An 18022-nucleotide genomic window follows, 5' to 3' on the forward strand; every position below is an offset into this window, starting at 1 on the left:
CCCATTTGTTTGTGAATGATATGCGCGCGGAACTAAAATTGAACTGAGTACCTTGTAAACGAAAACATTTTCATCAAAAGTTGCTTGTAAAAGTAGGATTTCTGTAAAACAGGATTGAATTAAGTAGGCATCCATGAAGCTTGAAAACATGATTAAAAAAAATGCTTAACCCACCGTCGTTGTCGCAGAATATGGATGCTTGAGTTCAACAAAGTAGGCATATTCAAAAACGTCACTTGGGATCTAAATTTTTGGAAAAAAAAAAAAAAAAACCTGTGGCATTTCCCGATTTAAAAATAAACTGTCCGGAATAGAAATATTTATTTATTTATTTATTATTATTATTTTTTTGGGATCTCATTGCCAATAGGGAGGCCCAAAACCAATAATGCTACAAGTGTCTCTCTCAATCCCCGACCCCACAAGATCAGAGCATAGAAGGCGGGCCCACAAGATAAAGCCCGTAAAACCCCAATGACAAACAAACAGTACACTACGCTCACGCTCACGCCACACCAAACCAATACTCGCTCAGATACGTCCAAGACCTTCCATTTAGCCCGGTTCGTCCCCACAGACCACAAAAATACCATCCAATCATTCGCGCGTACATTCAGTATCCTACACTCGCGAAAACGCGCCTCTCATTTAATACCGAAAACAGAACGCGGCGAAATATGGAGGACGTGCTTTATATGGGGAAGGCAAGGAGACGTCTACTGACATCACTCCTTTCCTCCATTCTCGCCTTCTCGGCCTAGGCAATACGCAGCAGCCAGCAGATACCCCAATTTCTCTCTCGAAGGAAAGTTTGTAAGAAAGTTTCAAACCTCAAGAAACTCGTCGGCGTCTCTTTCGGTCTCTTTGTGGACGGCGAGCTATTTCGTACAACAATATAAGGTATGAGCCATTAACTGTCCGTCCATGCGTGTATATGCGAATGATTTATTTATTTTTGTAATCGTGATATGTTTGGTTGGTGAGAAAATCTAGGAAAAGAGAGAAGAAAATAAAGTTGGGAAAAGAGAAATGCTACAATTCCCACCACCATCCCACCCCAATCCCACCAACACTAAAGTGATTTTACTTTTTTATTTAATAAATCAATTTTCAACTTCTTACACTTAGGAGTGGTGGGATTGAGGTGGGATAGTGGTGGGAATTGTAGCATTTCCCGAGGGAAAGAGGTTTGGATGTTGACGCTCTGTTTGGTTGATGAGATATATGGAGAAGAACTGAAGAAGAATGACAGACAATAGAACGTTCTGAATCGTGAATGATTAGACTTTTTAATGAGTTTCATTCAGTTTTTTCTTTGTAACCAGACAAACGTTTTGATTGTCGACCGTTTGAGTTTGCGATTTCAAAACATAGGATTTGAAAACGTGCTATTTGAAAACCTATTTTTAAAAATGCATCTTCTTACCTTCATAAAATTTGAAAACACAGTTCTCTTGCAAGTTTTTAAAAATACCATTCTGAACGATACAATATATCTATTTTTTTTATTATTTGCTTTAAAATCATATTTTTAATCGAAATCACAATTCCAAACCACTAATTGTTTGGCTGTTTGGTTGCCGAGAAAATGTAGGAGAGATTAAGAAAGAAACGAAAAATGTTTTTACTGGGACAAATGGTATTTGTATTTTCGTGCTCTGTTTGGTTGGTGAGAAAATGTTGGAAAAGAGAGAAGAATATAAAGTTGGGAAAATTTAAAGGTTGTTTTTTGTTTTTTGATGGGGTAACGCCGTAACGGTGATATTTTGTCAGGTTTGTTTCTAATGCAGGCAGTTGGCTTGGTGGGCGTGAGGATTCCTTTGTTTTTTTTTTTTTTTCCCTGTTTAATTGGGAACCTAACAGAGGGTGTGAACTTTGACGCTATGTTTGGTTGCTGAGATTAATGAAAAAAAAAAACGTTTTGACGTGTGAAATGGTTTGGATTTGAATTTTTATTTTTATTTTTTGTGGTTAAGTTGTTAAAATTAGTTTGATGCGAGTTTTATTCGGGTTTTCTTTTTCTCTGTAACCAGAAAAGGGTTTTGATTGTTCATGCTTTGGTTGGTTGTTTTGTTGCTTTGAAAATGTTGGACAATTCTTAGTTTTCTAATAACAAAGGAGGAATAACTCATTTAGTATACAATTCTAAAACTTATCAATTATTTTGATACAAATGTCTATGAATTAATCTTGAAAGAGAACTTGACATCTTTCTAAATTCTTACGAGTGTGCAAAAGTTGTCTACATATGCAGAAAAAAGGAAAATCCACTAAATAATTTAGCATCTTCTATCAAAGTTATGTTTTTAGATCAAATTTATTCAGCATAATCTCCGTAATGAAATTCTTAGCAATTTATTTTTCAATATAAACGACCAAATTATTGACTAGATACTCATCTTGCATTCTATAATGAAGTCTCGTTTCATAAGTCTCATGGCTGACAAAGCATGTTTGGTGAGTTTTAGAATTTGGAAGAGACAACACAAAACCAGTAAAGAACAAATAGACATCCAAATTGTTTTTGATAGCAAAAAGAGAGAAGCTAGGAAAACCCTCATGAGAAAGATTTAAAGTATAGAACGTTGGTATTCATTTGTTTTGGGTCTTTCATATAAAGTGTATAAGGATTGCTAAAGAATTTCCATGTAATATTCAACTTAAGCAATGAATGTGAGTGGATCTTCTACAAAGTTTATGTAAATTAATGATAACTTGAATTATTCATATTATTTCTTGTAAGATGTTAGTGTATTTTTGAAACTTCTTTTAAGCTCCCTGGAGGGCCAATTCACTCTTATTGGGGAGCCAGCTTATTCTGTTTTCTGGGAGGGGGCAAAATCTTGATAGTTTTAATTCACACAGTCACAGGTATAGGGGTAGGAAATTTCTAAAATCCACCCTTTAATGTGGTACTGCCCCTGCATGTGATGGGTAAAAACATTAAGCTCCAATAAACTGAACCTAATACAGCTATTTAGCATGCATGGTTTGATGGTTGATTTCTCTTCATTTTGAAAACAAACCCTAAGGGTAACTCATTCGGCTGGGAACCACGCCTCATAAAGCGAAGACCACTAGTTTGAATCTCCCATTCCCCTTTCCCTTTGGGGCCAATTACTTATTAAACAAACAAAGTTCTCTTAATTTTGAAAATAAATGATAAAGCTTAAGATTTTTATATTTTCATTTTCTTACCTTAAGTTTTCTAAATGGAACCAAGGATTATTGCTGAGAACATTCATCTTGTGTATCTGATTTGATAATTGGAGTTTATGCTCTGTCCTGATGGAAAAAAGAAAATGCTCTGTTTTCTTGGAAACCGTTTGGAAAGGAAAAAAGATAACTCTGAGATACATATTATTTGTGACTTGTGGAACATAAACCTCTGGAGAAGGTACACCTCTTCGTCTAAGTTATGATTATATGATTATCTTAAAAGCAAAAAAGTGTGAAAGATGATATTTCAACTCCCCCTGGCTTCCCTTTTTCCCCCTACATTAGGCAACCATTTGGAGAATCTTCGCTTATGGAAACAGAGAATTGAATGAGGAACACTGTTGTTTCTTCATGATGCTCTCTAAATTTTAATCTTTTTATTCTCTATATTGTTTAGTTTGAATGAATTGTTGTTTAGAAGAGGCAGAAAAATAAAGATAAACTAGAATTTTAATCTTTGAGTTTTCCTGTGTTTCAGGTTTGAAATGTCCTACCGTTCAAAACAAAATGTTAGTGAGATTGAGTTAGAGAACTATGAGTATAAATATTATAATGAGTTGAAGAAAGGCAGCCATAGGGTTAAAATTTCTGATTCAGTATATAGATGTCCATACTGCCCTGGGAAAAGAAATCCAGATTACCTCTTTAAGGAGCTTCTCCGACATGCTTCTGGTGTTGGTAGTTCAAAGAGTACGGGTGTAAAAGAGAAAGCAAGGCATTTAGCTTTGGAGAGGTATATGAGGAGGTATCTTGATGTGAGGGATCATTCAGAACCTTCCACTAAAGCTGAATGTAGCATGCCTGATGTTGATCAGGAGTTTGTGTATCCATGGAAGGGCATCATTGCAAATATTAAAACTGAATGGAAAGATGGGAAACATGTTGCTGAAAGTGGTACAAAACTCAGGGAAGAGTTGTCAAGGAATGGGTTTAATCCTGTGAAGGTTCATCCCATATGGAATCGTGGGGGTCATTCAGGTTTTGCCACTGTAGATTTCGAAAGTGATTGGGCTGGTTTCAACAGTGCAATGTTGTTTGAGAAGAGTTTTGAAGTCGATCACTGCGGGAAGAGGGAGTACTATGCAGCCAAAAATCGAGGAGATAAGTTGTTTGGATGGGTGGCCCGCAGAGATGACTACGAATCAGGATGCCCTGTTGGTGTCTATCTCAAGAAGAATACAGATTTGAAAACTGTTTCTGGGAAAGAAGCAGAAGATCAAAGGAAGGCGTCAAAGCTTGTATTAAATTTAACTAATACCCTGGAGACGAAGAGCGTGTGCCTTCAACAGATTCAGAACAAATATCGTGAGATCAATGCTTCTCTAGAGAAGGTGATGGGGGAACAGGAGGACATTCTTGCGAAGTACAATGATGGTATGCTCAAATTTTGTCATTTCTAGTGAAGAGAATTTACTTTTGTTTGTATGGTTTTCTTTTCCATGCTTTGCAACAGCTTAGATTATGTTTCAATTTATGTTGAAAGAAATGAGAGAGGTGCAGCAGAGGACATGTAATCGTCTTGAGAAGATCTCCTCAGAGCATGAGAAGGCTACACTGCATTTGAAAGCTCAGAAGCAAGAACTTGAGGAGCGCGAGAAGCAATTGCAGCAACGTGAGGCTCAGAATGAGACTGAGAGAAGGAAGCTTCGTAAGCTTCGTGATGAGAAAATAATGGTATTTAAATTTATCCATATTAAGATTGCAATTCTTAATAGATCAGCAATTTTGTCATGAAAAATTATATGGTTATGAAAATGTAACTTGAAATTGATCGGTCCAGTTTCTGAAATTTAGACATTGACATCCTCAGCCAGCCTATATATCATTGTTTACATTTCATGGTAAAATGTTTGTGCAGGTAGCAGTGAAAAAGCAGGTATTAGAATGTTCGAAGTAAAAAACTAAGAATTTGTACCTATGAAGTTTCCTTCTCTGTCCCTCTCCTTCGATTATGTCTATTTCAAAATTTATGTGTATCTGAAACTATTTGGCTTGTTGGTACTGAGTAGTTCTCTTTAAAAGGCACATTCTTCACAACGTTAATACCCCAATTTATTCACCCCCAGTATTCCCTTTTCTAATAGCCACAAATATACACCATTATTGTTTTACTTTGGTGGTTTAATGCCTTGTCAGGGTGATTTTTATTACTGGAACTGTAACTAGTTTGCATCATCCTATGAGAATTCAAGAAACTTTTATGAAATGCGCTAACCTTACTTTTTTGATTTTCAGAATGAGAGGGCGACCCAGGAGCAAAAGAAGGCCGATGAAAAAGTGCTGAGGCTGGCAGAGGAGCAAAATGTATATTTTGCATTCTGTCTCTTGAATCGGATCTTTGAAAAAGTTTTATAATATGTATCAAATCTAGAATTTTCATTATTTCGCTTGTCTTTGATTGGCAATGGCAGAGAGAAAAGGAGAAACTTCACCAAAAAATCATTGAACTAGAAAAGAAGCTTGATGCCAAACAAGCATTGGAGTTGGAGATAGAGCGTATGAGAGGGGCTTTACTAGTAATGAAGCACATGGATGAGGATGGGGATATGGAAGCCAAAAAAAAGATGGATGCAATTGCTGAAGATTTGAAGCTGAAGGAAGAAGAATTGGATCACATGGAAGAACTAAACCAAGCTCTCATTGTCAAGGAACGCAAAACTAATGATGAACTGCAGGAGGCTCGTAAAGAGTTAATCACCGTATGTCACCCCACCCCCACCCGCTTCTTAGTTTATTTTTTCAACTGTTATATAAAGTTTTCATTCCAATGGATTTGTTTGGTTGTGGATTATCAATGGCCTCCTTAAGGGGTGGTATGTCTTTTGGCAATGCCATACTTATCAAAAAAATGTCTTTTGGCAATGCCTTGTACTTTGACGATCTGAGACACAGTACTGAGAAGGCGTAGAGTAAGGTGATGTTTAATTGATATGTGAGGTTGGGACTATAGCTTTAGTGTAACAAAAATTTTGAATCCAAAAACACAGTACCAGACTTAACGAGAAACATGGTTGAAATTGTAGAAAGAAGTATAAACTTTAATAACATCTCGTCACATGCAAAAATTATGACAAAGATGTTCTGTCAATCATATTTCTGTGGCAGAGTGATGCTGTTGATCTTTTTGTTGATCTTTTTTGACCCAATCTTTAATTGCCAAACCATGCAAGGATTGAAAGGTTTCCAGCTATAGAAAACTTCCCTGAACAAGAAGATAAGAACCAAAATGGTCTTTAGACGATTGCAATAACCAATCAATTTTATTCCTAGGGAGCAGTCCTATTCTCTGTTCCTCTTTAGCCTTCCCTTATTTAATGCCAACATGAATCCCCAGCTATAAATAAGTCACAATTACAGTGACTTATATAAAAAAAAAAAACACAGTGAATATGGACATATTGGATAATTGAGTGTTTCAAATATTGTAGATTTGTTTTTCTGTTTATTAATTTTCTTAACGATTGCACTGTACTCACATATGCACGGCAAATGAGCGTCACTTTGTGAGCACCATCAGCAAGAAGACAAAAGAACCAGTAGATGATCCAAGTTATATAAAATGATGAACAATAACAATAATCTACAATTTATTGTACTTCATCATGAGATGTACTGTTGTTCAATTGAGTATAAAGGGATAAAGTGCATTCATTTGCTTCAGAAGCCAATTATCATTAGGACAAGTAGAATTTGGGCCAGATTTGGATATTTCAAACATGATTTTGTTCTTTCCACTTTTCATTAATGCATCAGTTGCAAAAATATTTGTTATTGAGATATTTTTTCCTTGTTATGTGAATGGAAAAATTGGTCCAGTTGTGACTCTTAATGTGGACTGTCTCACTGGTAGTAAAACTTTGTGATGGCCCAAATAAACCTCTAAACTGCCTTGAGAGATATGTCAGTGGACCAATACATTTTTGTCTATGTGAAATGCTTTTTTACTTTGGTGGAAAGTATAATTCATTGCTTCACAGGGATTGATAAAATGGACAACCCGTGGTAACATTGGCATCAAGAGAATGGGAGAGCTTGAAACTAAGCCATTCCTCACTGCAACCAAGAGAACATTTTCTAACGAAGAAGCAGATGAGAAAGGAATGGAGCTGTGTTCACTATGGGAGGACTATCTTAGGGATCCAAGCTGGCATCCCTTTAAGATCATCATGGATAAAGAAGGGAATGCTAAGGTATACCTATATGTGATAAAGAAAGATTCATGTGAACATATTTGTAAACATGCAACTTGCCCGCTTCAATCTTTGGTCATCCTGATATAACCTTTTTCCTTGGAGGTTTTCTCTTCTTTAGCATGATACTATAGTAACTAGGACCATGACTGTGTTGTGACATTTGTAGTAGGTAATGTACTAGATTGCTGACACCTCAAGCTGCTGATTTGTCTTTAGAGCTATTGAGTTGAGCGTCCATTTATTTGATGTGGGTTGTGGTAGACTTTTACCTTGCCGTAATTATGATAAAATTGTCTCAGGTTCTCTTCGCCCATGATTCTCTTATAAGTTTCTTCTTTCGATTTATTCTTTTAGTGTTTCTCATCCATTCTCCAGTAAAACTATTTCATTCTCATATACTTTTCCATATAATTTATTTTAATGGTTTGAATTGGATATGGCTGTACAGGAAATGATTGATGAAGAAGATGAAAAATTGAAGAATTTGAAGAATGAGTTTGGTGACGAAGTTTACCAGTCTGTGACAAAAGCCTTGAAAGAGATGAATGAATACAATCCAAGTGGCAGGTACATAGTACCAGAGCTATGGAGTTTTGCAGATGAAAGGAAGGCAACATTACAAGAAGGAGTAGAATACCTGATAAAGAAGTGGAAAATACATAGACGGAAGAGGCGTTGAAGGTATGTAATTGGAGACTGTTTGACATGAATCATATACATGTTACAGCTCTCATGTTGTGCATTTGTTGGTCTAGTTATGCAAGTAGTTAAAAATTGGACAAATTGAGGAAAATCTGGATTGTTTAGTTGCTTCCAGCAATGGCATTAGACTGATATTCTACTCAACATTTCATGTTACAAAATTATAGTAAAATCATTCAATTTGAAGCCGTCGTTTAGAAGCACATAATTCCAAGTTGGCTTATCTGACTCTATGTAGAGAGTAATCTAATGTCAGTCTATGTAAGATGGGGGTCTTGCAATTAGAATTGAGTATTGTTTTTCAGTAATTCTTACAAATGTATCTTTTGATCTCTTTGCTTTCCTCACACACTCATTCACTTAGGCATTCGACATATTTCATGCTATTTTAATTCTAATATATATTTTCAGGATTTGTAGCCAGAATGTCCTTTTGTGAAGGCCATTGTAGATGTGGTGCTTCAAGAGTTTCACTTATTTTGCTATGCTCGGGTTGTAAGTAGGCTTCTGCCTCTATTCGTGCATATTACTGTCTTTGGTGGAAAAACTGTGGGAATGATTTTTAGACATATCACTTGTTAATATTCAATGCATATGGTTTCTGTTGGGTTCTATATATTGATATAGTTTTCCTTTAAGGTTTGAAATTGAAGTTTTACCTTTGCTCATTTCAAAATTGGAGAGAAAGGAAAAAGATACGGTGGATTCCATATCTTTCTCCATTTTCTCCCATTCAACTTCATTCCTCACACCGTTTTTAGTTTTTCCTCCACCGTCTTCCTTTCCCTCCTTTTCTTCCCGCACATAATGTGAGAAACACGGAGCTGGCTGTCACTTTTTTTTTTTTGTGAAGGGGATCTGAGCCAATCTCCATCTCTATTTTCATGGATAACAAAACCTCATGAAGATCTGACATGGGACAGGCCGAAAATCATTAAACTGCTTCCAATATCATCTCTACTTTCTTGGTTCAGTCGCTCATTTGTTTTAGGCTTCCAAAGAGCTTTCCCCATTCATGCCAAATTGCCAATCCAGCGGCCCTTAGATACAGAAACCTCTATTGGTTCACAAACACAGGCTGTTTTGACACAGAAAGACCCATTTTGATTTGGGTGTCAAAACGTGAATAGACAATATACCCATAAAAGAAAGAAAAAGAAGCCGAACTCTCTAATGGGCTGCCCTATCAAGTTCCACCTAAAAGTCCAATTTGGAAAATGCTCAAACGTAAATGGCTACAGGCACTGCCGCACAATGGGCCAGAGATTTGGCCTATGGCTCAAGATAAAAATAAATTTGAAAATGAGAAACCTAAAAAACATGTATACATATAATTTTCTGTTCTCAGCTGAGACCCCACTGAATAAAAAACAGAACATATAGAATGTCATTTCTGCAAACTCTGTACACGTGTTAGCATGTGACGTCAGCTACTAAAAATAAGTTTTTAGTGACACGTCATAATTTTTTTTTTGTTAAAAAAAAAAAAAGAAAAAGAAAAGAAAAAAAATCCCTAATCCACTCACTCTCATATCCATTCGGAATCCTCTCACTCTCATGTGAAAGGAATTATCAGCTAATAAGAATCCAAGATAGAGAGAAATCAGAATGAAGAGGGAGGCAGGAGGAGATTTGCAATAAAGAAGTATCCAAAGCCCCCATGTTTTGTTTTAACGTTTTCAGGTAGTAGGAATCCAAGGATCCTGTCCCATAAATGGAACAAACAAAGATATGGAAGCAAAACAATTCAATGGCCACATGTGAGCAGAGGCCAGGCCAGAGAGCATCAACAACCCAACCCCACCCATGTGCCACTTTGGGTAGGCGCAAACGCGTTGATGTGACTCTTTTCTGTTCAGAGATCTGCATTTGTTGCTTCAACCAAACAAAATATATTGCCTCTACTTGGGTATTATCCCCTGTGTTTTCAACATCAACACTTCGTGTCATCATCCCAAAACGGAAAACCAAAAAAAAAAAAACAGTAAGGTGTGTTTGGATACAGAATTTTAAAAACAAAATATGATTTTGATTCTACTTTTTTTAAAAAATAAATCATATTTTATTCGACTTTTTTAAAAAAGTTAAACCTTGAAATTTGTATACAGAATAAAAATTCAATTCTGATTTTAAAAATTCAACACCCAAATGCACTTTTTCGTGTTCGGTTTGAGTTGTACTGAGACATAAATATGAGACTATACAGGTTCATTCTAACAAGACTTATTTCGTGAATCGTGTAAAAAATAGTCAGTTCTTATGTTGCGAGGCAAGCTTGGGTCATGTCGAAGCATGAACATAAGACTATATAAATCAACTCTAACCTAACCCATTAATTAACAAGTAAGACCTCTTAACCCTAACCTCGTAAATTTCGTGTTATATTCACATGCAAGACGTGTCAAAAATTGCTAGAAATAGGTTTCAATATCCATATGTTTGAGAGTAAGAAATAAATAAAATACATTACGAATATATTGAAAATCAAAATCATGCGAGTAAAATATTGATTATCCACATACAACTAACAAATTCCTAGCTCTCCAGATAGTGAAATAATTCCCAAGTACAAATAGCGAAAATTCGCTTGAAGCATCTGAGAAAATTCTTCGAAGTTTCCCACCAAAATAGAGAAGGAAAATTCTCCCTGAGGTGGCGCCATGGGAAGAATTTCCGAAGCTCTTTTAAATTTTGTTCAATAAAGTTTCCCGCCAAAATAGAGAAAGTTGTTTGTTTGGTTAGGTGGAGAATATATGCTTCGTTGAAAGCCAAAGATATTACTTGATTGGAAACTTCGCGCTTGAAAGTGTTGGGTTAATAAGGACTCTTTATGGAAAGACAATATAATGCGTAATAATAAATAAATAGACATAAAGAATTATATAGTTCGATTTATGACCTACATTATAAAGTGCAACGGGTTACATTTTGTTCTTATTTCTTTGAGTGATGTTTATAATAGGAGAATTAAATAATACAAATAGATTTCAATTATAAATATGTAACTGTGACGGACTTCAATTCTAACTACGTCACAGTCTTCAACTATAATTAGGTGATAGCCTTCAATTGTAGTTTGAATAATTGATCTCTTGATGGATCAGGCTTGTGTGCTGTAGTAAAAACTACAGCACACATGCTGTAAAAACAATGAAGGGTTGAGATTTAATCCAAAAAAAAAATTTTAACCCAACGTTCTCTCTTTTCAAGGACATCTGAAAGTAAATGTTTGTGATTAACGTCGTTTAAGGGACAGGGGGGAGCGATGAACTACTGCTCTGCGTGGGCTGTGAACAAGAACGATCAAAAGATTGAAGTTCAACTCGTGTTTCCATTCTTAGCCACCACCAAGTCGTATTCCGTGAAACTCATGCTAGAAACCCATTTTTCTTTTTAGATGAATGAAGAAACTCTTATAACAGCACACAAAATTTACAACCCTCCAGACCACTTGAACGCCATCTGCAACAGCAGATGAACACCAAAAATAAAAAAACTCAAACAGGGCAAAACAACCCTACAAGACAACAATCTGCATAATAGAAGACTAACCCTCCACTTTACTGCCCAATCAACACAAATACAAATACAAACAAAAAAAAGAAAAAGAAAACAAAAACAAAAAGAAAGAACCAACTACATTAAGATTTTCCTTGATAGATTCCATCCATCACAAAGCACCAAATTGACAGTTGAAACTTTGAATTGCCCCTTAGCCAAAATTCTGGATCAAAACTCCCGCCTTATATTTTGAGCAAAAGCCTCCTCTATTTTCATGCCTCGACCTTGGATATTTTAAGTTTTAACCCTTGGAATTTTCGAGCACAAGGTGCTGAGAGATATTAGACAAGTTCTTGATTTCGTCTCCAATTTCTGCTTTGCTATAAATCAACCCGTAAAGGCATGTGTACATGGTTCATCATCGCGGCACCTAACAACGTCCGTTTGTAAGTTATGATTATGGTAATGCTTGGAGGCTGATTTTTCAAGGGAAAGATTGGAGAGTGATTTGGGCGATTAAGATCTGGAAAGGAAGAGAGTGTTGAGGTGCATAGGTCTTTCCTTAAATGACATCCATCACAAACGTTTTCTTTAAACATTATCCTTGAAAGAGACGACAACGTTTTGTTTAAAAAATGTTTGATCAAATCTGAACCATTGATTTTTTTACAGCATGTGTGCTGTAGTTTTTATTACAGCACACAAGCCAGATCCTCTCTTGATATACTTTTACATTTATAAGGATGTTGCTTTCAATTGAGATTTCCTTTCTTTTGGACAATTCTATGTAAGTTGTTATGTTAATGTCAAGGAAAAATGCTTGGAAAAAAATTAGAATACTTCAGTATAATTCACTGACCTGATCGTTCAGGTGGTACTCACCGTGTCAATTAAAATCAAATTTAATTATTTAACGACTACATCAATTTATAAAAAAATTGTATTAAGACCCATAATACCTTAAGCTGACACCAGATTAAAGGAAATATAAGCATATCTCATGTACCCCATCTAATGATAATCCATGGGTGACTTGCTCAAACAAAAAAGGATTTTTTTTTTTTTTCTTTTATAATATAAACTAATTTATATTAGAGAAGGAGGAGTAAAGTAGAAACAAGAAGAATAAATCCACAAACACTTGTCGCACATTGAAACAAACCAAATACTTTCCATTTCAACTATATAAAATATTAAAATTAGTACAATACACTTCTCAAATGATATTCATCATCATGCTATATAAACACTAAATATTATAAAGCTGCGGGCTGCAATCTTGTGCAGCCGCCTCAGCACTAATTACCCTACAACCTTCTCAAATGATTTTTACCTTGCACAGTTATACTACAGCTTCACACCCCCCACTCAGTCGCACACTCCCCCCCCAAAAACCCCACCAATCCAAAAAGTAAAAAAGTAATAAAAATTCCCATTCACCGGTTCTTTTCCAGTTTTCCTTCCCAAAACCCTCCCCATTTCACTCTCTTATTAATTTAGTCTAATAAAACTTTCACGTTCCCCAACAACCCAGTCAAAAACAGCATCTCAAAACTGGTAAAAATGGAAATAAGTCATGGCGGGAATTGTAAAATGTTGACTTTTTTCCACCCTCTTTTTTTTTTTTTTGACGACTTCCATTTCATCAAACCCTAAAGTTTTTCCCTGTGAAAGTTTGACCGAACTGCCAATTGGCTGGGGCTATGTTCCACGAGGTTGAGGTGCGCCTGTCGCTCCCCGTGACCCTAAACGACAATGGTTGCCCCACCAACACTGCGTTTGACTGCCAGTTTTGACCCCAGTTTCGGCTCATGCTCATCCAGCCAGTCTTGGAGCCCTTCACGAGCACGCGCACGATATCCCCTGCACCCGCGACGTTGGAGACCAGGACCAGGTTGAAGTAGCGGAAGCCGTTGATTGTGAACCTGATACCTCCGTGCTTGCGGCATGACACCCTGCGTAAATGAGTCGAAAAAAGAGTTAGGGCCTTTTCGTCATTTAATAAAAATATTTCTTTTTCTTTTTCTTTTTGTTAAGCGTGGAACGCGGCACGTGATTTCAGGGTGGTGGGGCACAGTTGTGCGTGTGTATTAATCAGAAACCTTTTTCACATCGATCAACGAGTCTCACATCTCAGACGTTGGAGACTGCGCTTTGGGTGTGTGTTTTTTTGATTGATTGGGCATAGAAGACCACCCAACATGCTCATGGTTCTGTGTGCGTCTCTGATTTGGTTGTCAAAAAAGTACGGAACGGTCCAGATCTTCCAAATGGATCTGACACAGTCATCAAGGGTCAAGAAAGGTAGGCTCTTCGGCCTCTCTTCTTAAGTCTAGACCTAGCGCTTCGTTTTTGAAGGAAAGCAGTAAAACGACAACGTTTATCTGCTACAAGTGTATAGAGAACAAAAAGTGCTTAAAGTGAACAGATGACAAGGTCCATAGAAAAAATAGGTCATAGGGTTAGTAGGTTAGATTTTTTGCTTTTGCTGCCAACGATGACACAAAAGATATCGAATCAAATTCCATAATGTCTTTGATCCGTGATATTTATTTAGTCAACATCAGCTACTAACACCAATCAGAACTGTATAGTCAATTTGTGATTCAACTATAATTTTATGACCCGTCACGTCGGGATAAAGTTTTCTTTCAATTTGGATTAAAAAAAAAAAAAAAAAATTCAAGTTTACGTGCCGTAAGAATAAATGTCAATTTAAAGAAAACTTTTCCGGGAGAGAGGGTGGAGGTACGTTAAGACATTGAAAGTTGGATGGGTTAAGACCAAGTCTGTTGAACCTAGGATTATAATTTATAAAGTTAAATAATGAATAATCGAACAACCTTTTCGTTGTTCTTTCAAGGTTATGGACACCAGACGGAGGTACATTATACGACCGAAAGTGACCAATCACGATCTGAGAGGCCCAATCGAGCTTAAATGACGCAGAAGACCAACGGCTATAACTAACAAAGTGAGGACAATTACAATTAAGGATCAATAATATCTACACAGCACTAGGGGGGGGGTTTTGGTAAATTAATGGCTGAGTAAAAAAGCCCCCACCAAAAATCTGACAAAGGCAATAAAGCTCCGCACCAGAATCCGGCCTATATGGTCCATATGGACATTAACCTGACCCACAAGCCACTACTAACATAAAGCACCATAAAAGGTTATCAGTTTAGTTAGCTGAGCTCCACTATTTTCTCTAAAAAGAAAAAGAAAAAGTCAGTTTAATACTTTAAATATCATTTTTCACTCCAAAAATGCAAGATTTATTATAATTCCTCTTAATATTTTTTATTACATGGGAACTTTTTTTTTATATATATTTAAAAAAAAAAAAAAAAAAAAAAAAAAAAAAAAAAACCCTAATACTATCTAGGGACCACTTGAGTGGATAAGAATTATATTATTTCTTTTATAATTCGTTTACTCTTTTCTCTAGTATTAAAAGACAACAAACTAGAAGTAATCTGGGACTTTTATAAGCAATTTTCTTAATTAATTAAGAATAACAAAAGCAAAACAAGATTACTACAATTTCTTCACACATGAATATGGCTATTTATGTTAGTTAATCACCCATTATTAGCAGTGTTCGAGTTCATAGATAACGAATAGAGAAGAGGCTCACCGGCGGAAGGCGACGGGGACAATTCCGGCACGGTACTCGGCAATCTTGAGGAACATGGGCATGGCGAGGTCAAAGTGAGGGCGAGGAGGGTTGCACCAGCCGCCATTGTCGCTGGGTTGGGCAAAGTTTGGCGGGCAAAAGTTAGTGGCAGTAATGAGGATTGATGGGCTGCCGGAGTGGCACCACGTTGGGTCATCTGCGCACTTGATCTCGAAGCAGGCACCGCAGCTCAGGCCATTGTTGAACAGAGCTGTGCTAAGGGCAGCAGTGTTCACGCCGTAGCCTTGGCTGTAGAGGTTGCCGTATCCACAAGCTCCACCTGTAGAGAGTGCACACTTCATGAGCTTAATAGTCTAATTGACTCGACTATATTGACAATGACCGAAAGTTTTTCAGTTTTCAAGATGGGATTTTCAAAGTTGGACCGTAGAATACAGATTTATTACACGTGGGTCCTCATGTGTTCTTGATAAGAAGTCATCTAACAAGGAATTACTGTAGATTTCCTGGGTGGAAGTTGCAGACAGAAACTTGAAAGAAGCAAAATATGAACTTCCCATGGCATCCCCAGAACTAGAACAGCCTCAAGTAAGATAAACAGAGAGAGCAAAAACAGGGGTCTCTGTTTTCTCTTGAAAAAATGAAATTATGTGGTGAAAATGGCTCACATTTTCCGAAAAACTTGTTCTATTTACAAACAGAAAGGGGAAAAGAAATACAGTGAATTGGATTACATACCCATGGTGCCAGAGGCATCAGAGCCTCCATAGAAGGTAGCATGAGCGCTTTCCCATGAACCCCCAGTGTAAACCCCAGGGATTCTGGCTTCAGCCACCCACATTAACGAGATAAGACAGGCTATGCACACCACACTCATCGCAGCCATTGTTTTTTTTTTTGCCCTCTAACACTAGAAAACAAAGTGAGCAAAAGAGGGAGATTGAGAGAGATTGGGGATGAGAAGTTAGCGGGAGGGAGATGGAGTACTTATGGAGTCCAGGGAGGGACTACAGGGGCATTATTTGGAATTTTCAAACAAACCCATCATTTTCCTTCTTTCTTTTTCGTTTTTTGTGTTTTTTTTTGGGTGAAAAAAAAAATGTCAAAACCCATTACTAATGTTCTGCTTGTGTGAACTAAAAGGGTTGATATTTCATGCACGGTGGTGGGGACTCATTATCTGGAAACAGTTGTGTTGTTTGGCAAATGCAATATATCAGCGAGTTTTTAATTTTAAAATTAATAAAAAGTGTTAATGTGATATAAATTAAAAATAATTTGTATAGAAAAAAAAAACTGTATTGTAGTAAAAAATTTTATTTAAATAATAATAAAAAATTATTGATGTGATATAAAAAATAAAAAATGTTATTCGAACATGTAAAAATGAAATTAAAGAAAAAATGTGAATGGTAATTTCTATTATTCTGTGCGGTAACCGAGCTTGTCAAAACATGACCAGTTTTCCAACTTCTTTTGCAATTGATTTGAAGTTTAGAATCTTTTAAAATCTATTTTTATATGAAGATGGAAAAAAGATAAAAATTAAACTTTTTTTCAAAATAAATGGCTGCAATGAATTGTGTTAGGAAATAGGTACATGTTAGACTTCACCTATAACCATTTTCTACTCATCTCAATACATCTTAGATTTTAAATTCATGATTAAATTTGCCAATTTTCTTTTTTCCACACCCAACGCTGCATACGCGTGTCAAATTGTCGTTTAAGAGACGTAATACGGCAATTAAAAAAAAAAAAAAACCTGGAATTAGGGAAAAATATAAAATAAGGACAAAACGACGAAGAAAGTCCTTCTTAACGCTCTTACCTTTTTACCTTCCGGACTTAAATACCCTTGGGAAGCTGCTGAGGTGATGTGACATCACATGATGGGAAAAGGGCAATACGTGGAAAGAGAAGTTGGAATCGTACGAGTTAGTACACAAAAAAGAGTGAAGGGAAAACGCCAAAGGGATTATAGATCTAGAGTGACTTTGCGTCAATCGGAAGTTAAGGCGTGATGTACGGCTGAGATGGGAGCAGAGATTGGAGGTCCACGAAAGATTTAATGGGGTATGAGATGGATACGATCAAAGCCCCACTAATAAGTTACGCTTTTTTTCTTTTTTCTTTTTTCTTTTTTTTCTTTTTTTTTTTTTGTAATATACGCTTTTTATTTTATTTTTTTATCCCAGTGGAGCAAAGCAAAGACCGAGGACTGAGACTGAGACTAAGGCAGCCAACTAGAAGACACTGAGAGGACGAGCATCCAACGTGGGTGAAGGGACCCACTTAACCCCGTAATCATCGGCCCATATGCCCCGCCTTGATTCAACTGTAAGTGGGCCACAGTCACACGATCTCGAGCCACACGCGCACGGCGCACACACCACAAACACTACATGCATTGCATGTTGTTTGAATCATTTTAACCTAACTCTCTTTTGGACCGCCTTTTTAACTTTTTTCCACTTCTTCTACGAGTTTGGCTCCGGCACTGGATGCATTGGATGCGTTTTACCTATCTTACAAGTTACAAACACGAGATCGCCTCCCTAGTTTTGTCTTCTTTCTCTTCTACGAACTTTCTTTTTTTTTTTTTTTTTGAAGGGTTCTACGAACTTTCTTAGTTTGTCAACACATCATTTTAATGTACATGAAAAGTGGGAGTCTTTTATTTTTTTAGAAAAAAAATAAAATAAAATAAAAAATGACGGGTTATTCTTTTAAGACTATCATTTCGTGTATTCACATATGTCGAACA

The 18022-nt window shown here is 36.5% G+C and overlaps 2 protein-coding genes across 2 annotated transcripts; one reads left to right on the forward strand and one right to left on the reverse strand.

Annotated features, from left to right (window-relative positions):
- Positions 1-730: 730 nt before the first annotated feature.
- Positions 731-8752, forward strand: LOC133877911 (factor of DNA methylation 4-like). Its single transcript, XM_062316364.1, has 8 exons — positions 731-900; positions 3698-4593; positions 4703-4893; positions 5455-5523; positions 5631-5918; positions 7197-7409; positions 7861-8093; positions 8526-8752. The coding sequence occupies exons 2-7, from the start codon at positions 3705-3707 to the stop codon at positions 8089-8091; spliced, it is 1881 nt and encodes a 626-aa protein (XP_062172348.1). The 5' UTR covers positions 731-900; positions 3698-3704; the 3' UTR covers positions 8092-8093; positions 8526-8752.
- Positions 8753-12766: 4014 nt separating this feature from the next.
- On the reverse strand, positions 12767-16219 carry LOC133877345 (expansin-A6). The gene is made up of 3 exons (XM_062315611.1): positions 15994-16219; positions 15256-15574; positions 12767-13570 (listed from the first exon to the last, which is right to left on the reverse strand). The coding sequence occupies exons 1-3, from the start codon at positions 16139-16141 to the stop codon at positions 13261-13263; spliced, it is 777 nt and encodes a 258-aa protein (XP_062171595.1). The 5' UTR covers positions 16142-16219; the 3' UTR covers positions 12767-13260.
- Between the last annotated feature and the right edge of the window lie 1803 nt (positions 16220-18022).

The sequence above is a fragment of the Alnus glutinosa genome, chromosome 9 (genome assembly GCF_958979055.1).
Source record: "Alnus glutinosa chromosome 9, dhAlnGlut1.1, whole genome shotgun sequence".
In the NCBI taxonomy this organism is placed as follows: Eukaryota; Viridiplantae; Streptophyta; class Magnoliopsida; order Fagales; family Betulaceae; genus Alnus; species Alnus glutinosa.

Coding starts and splice junctions, on each gene's coding strand:
- LOC133877911 (XM_062316364.1), top strand. CDS start 3,705: ATGTCCTACCGTTCAAAACAAAATGTTAGTGAGATTGAGTTAGAGAAC. Junction 4,894..5,454: donor TTCGTGATGAGAAAATAATG/GTATTTAAATTT, acceptor TTTGATTTTCAG/AATGAGAGGGCGACCCAGGA. Junction 5,919..7,196: donor CTCGTAAAGAGTTAATCACC/GTATGTCACCCC, acceptor ATTGCTTCACAG/GGATTGATAAAATGGACAAC.
- LOC133877345 (XM_062315611.1), bottom strand. CDS start 16,141: ATGGCTGCGATGAGTGTGGTGTGCATAGCCTGTCTTATCTCGTTAATG. Junction 15,575..15,993: donor TGATGCCTCTGGCACCATGG/GTATGTAATCCA, acceptor CACTCTCTACAG/GTGGAGCTTGTGGATACGGC. Junction 13,571..15,255: donor GTCCCCGTCGCCTTCCGCCG/GTGAGCCTCTTC, acceptor TCATTTACGCAG/GGTGTCATGCCGCAAGCACG.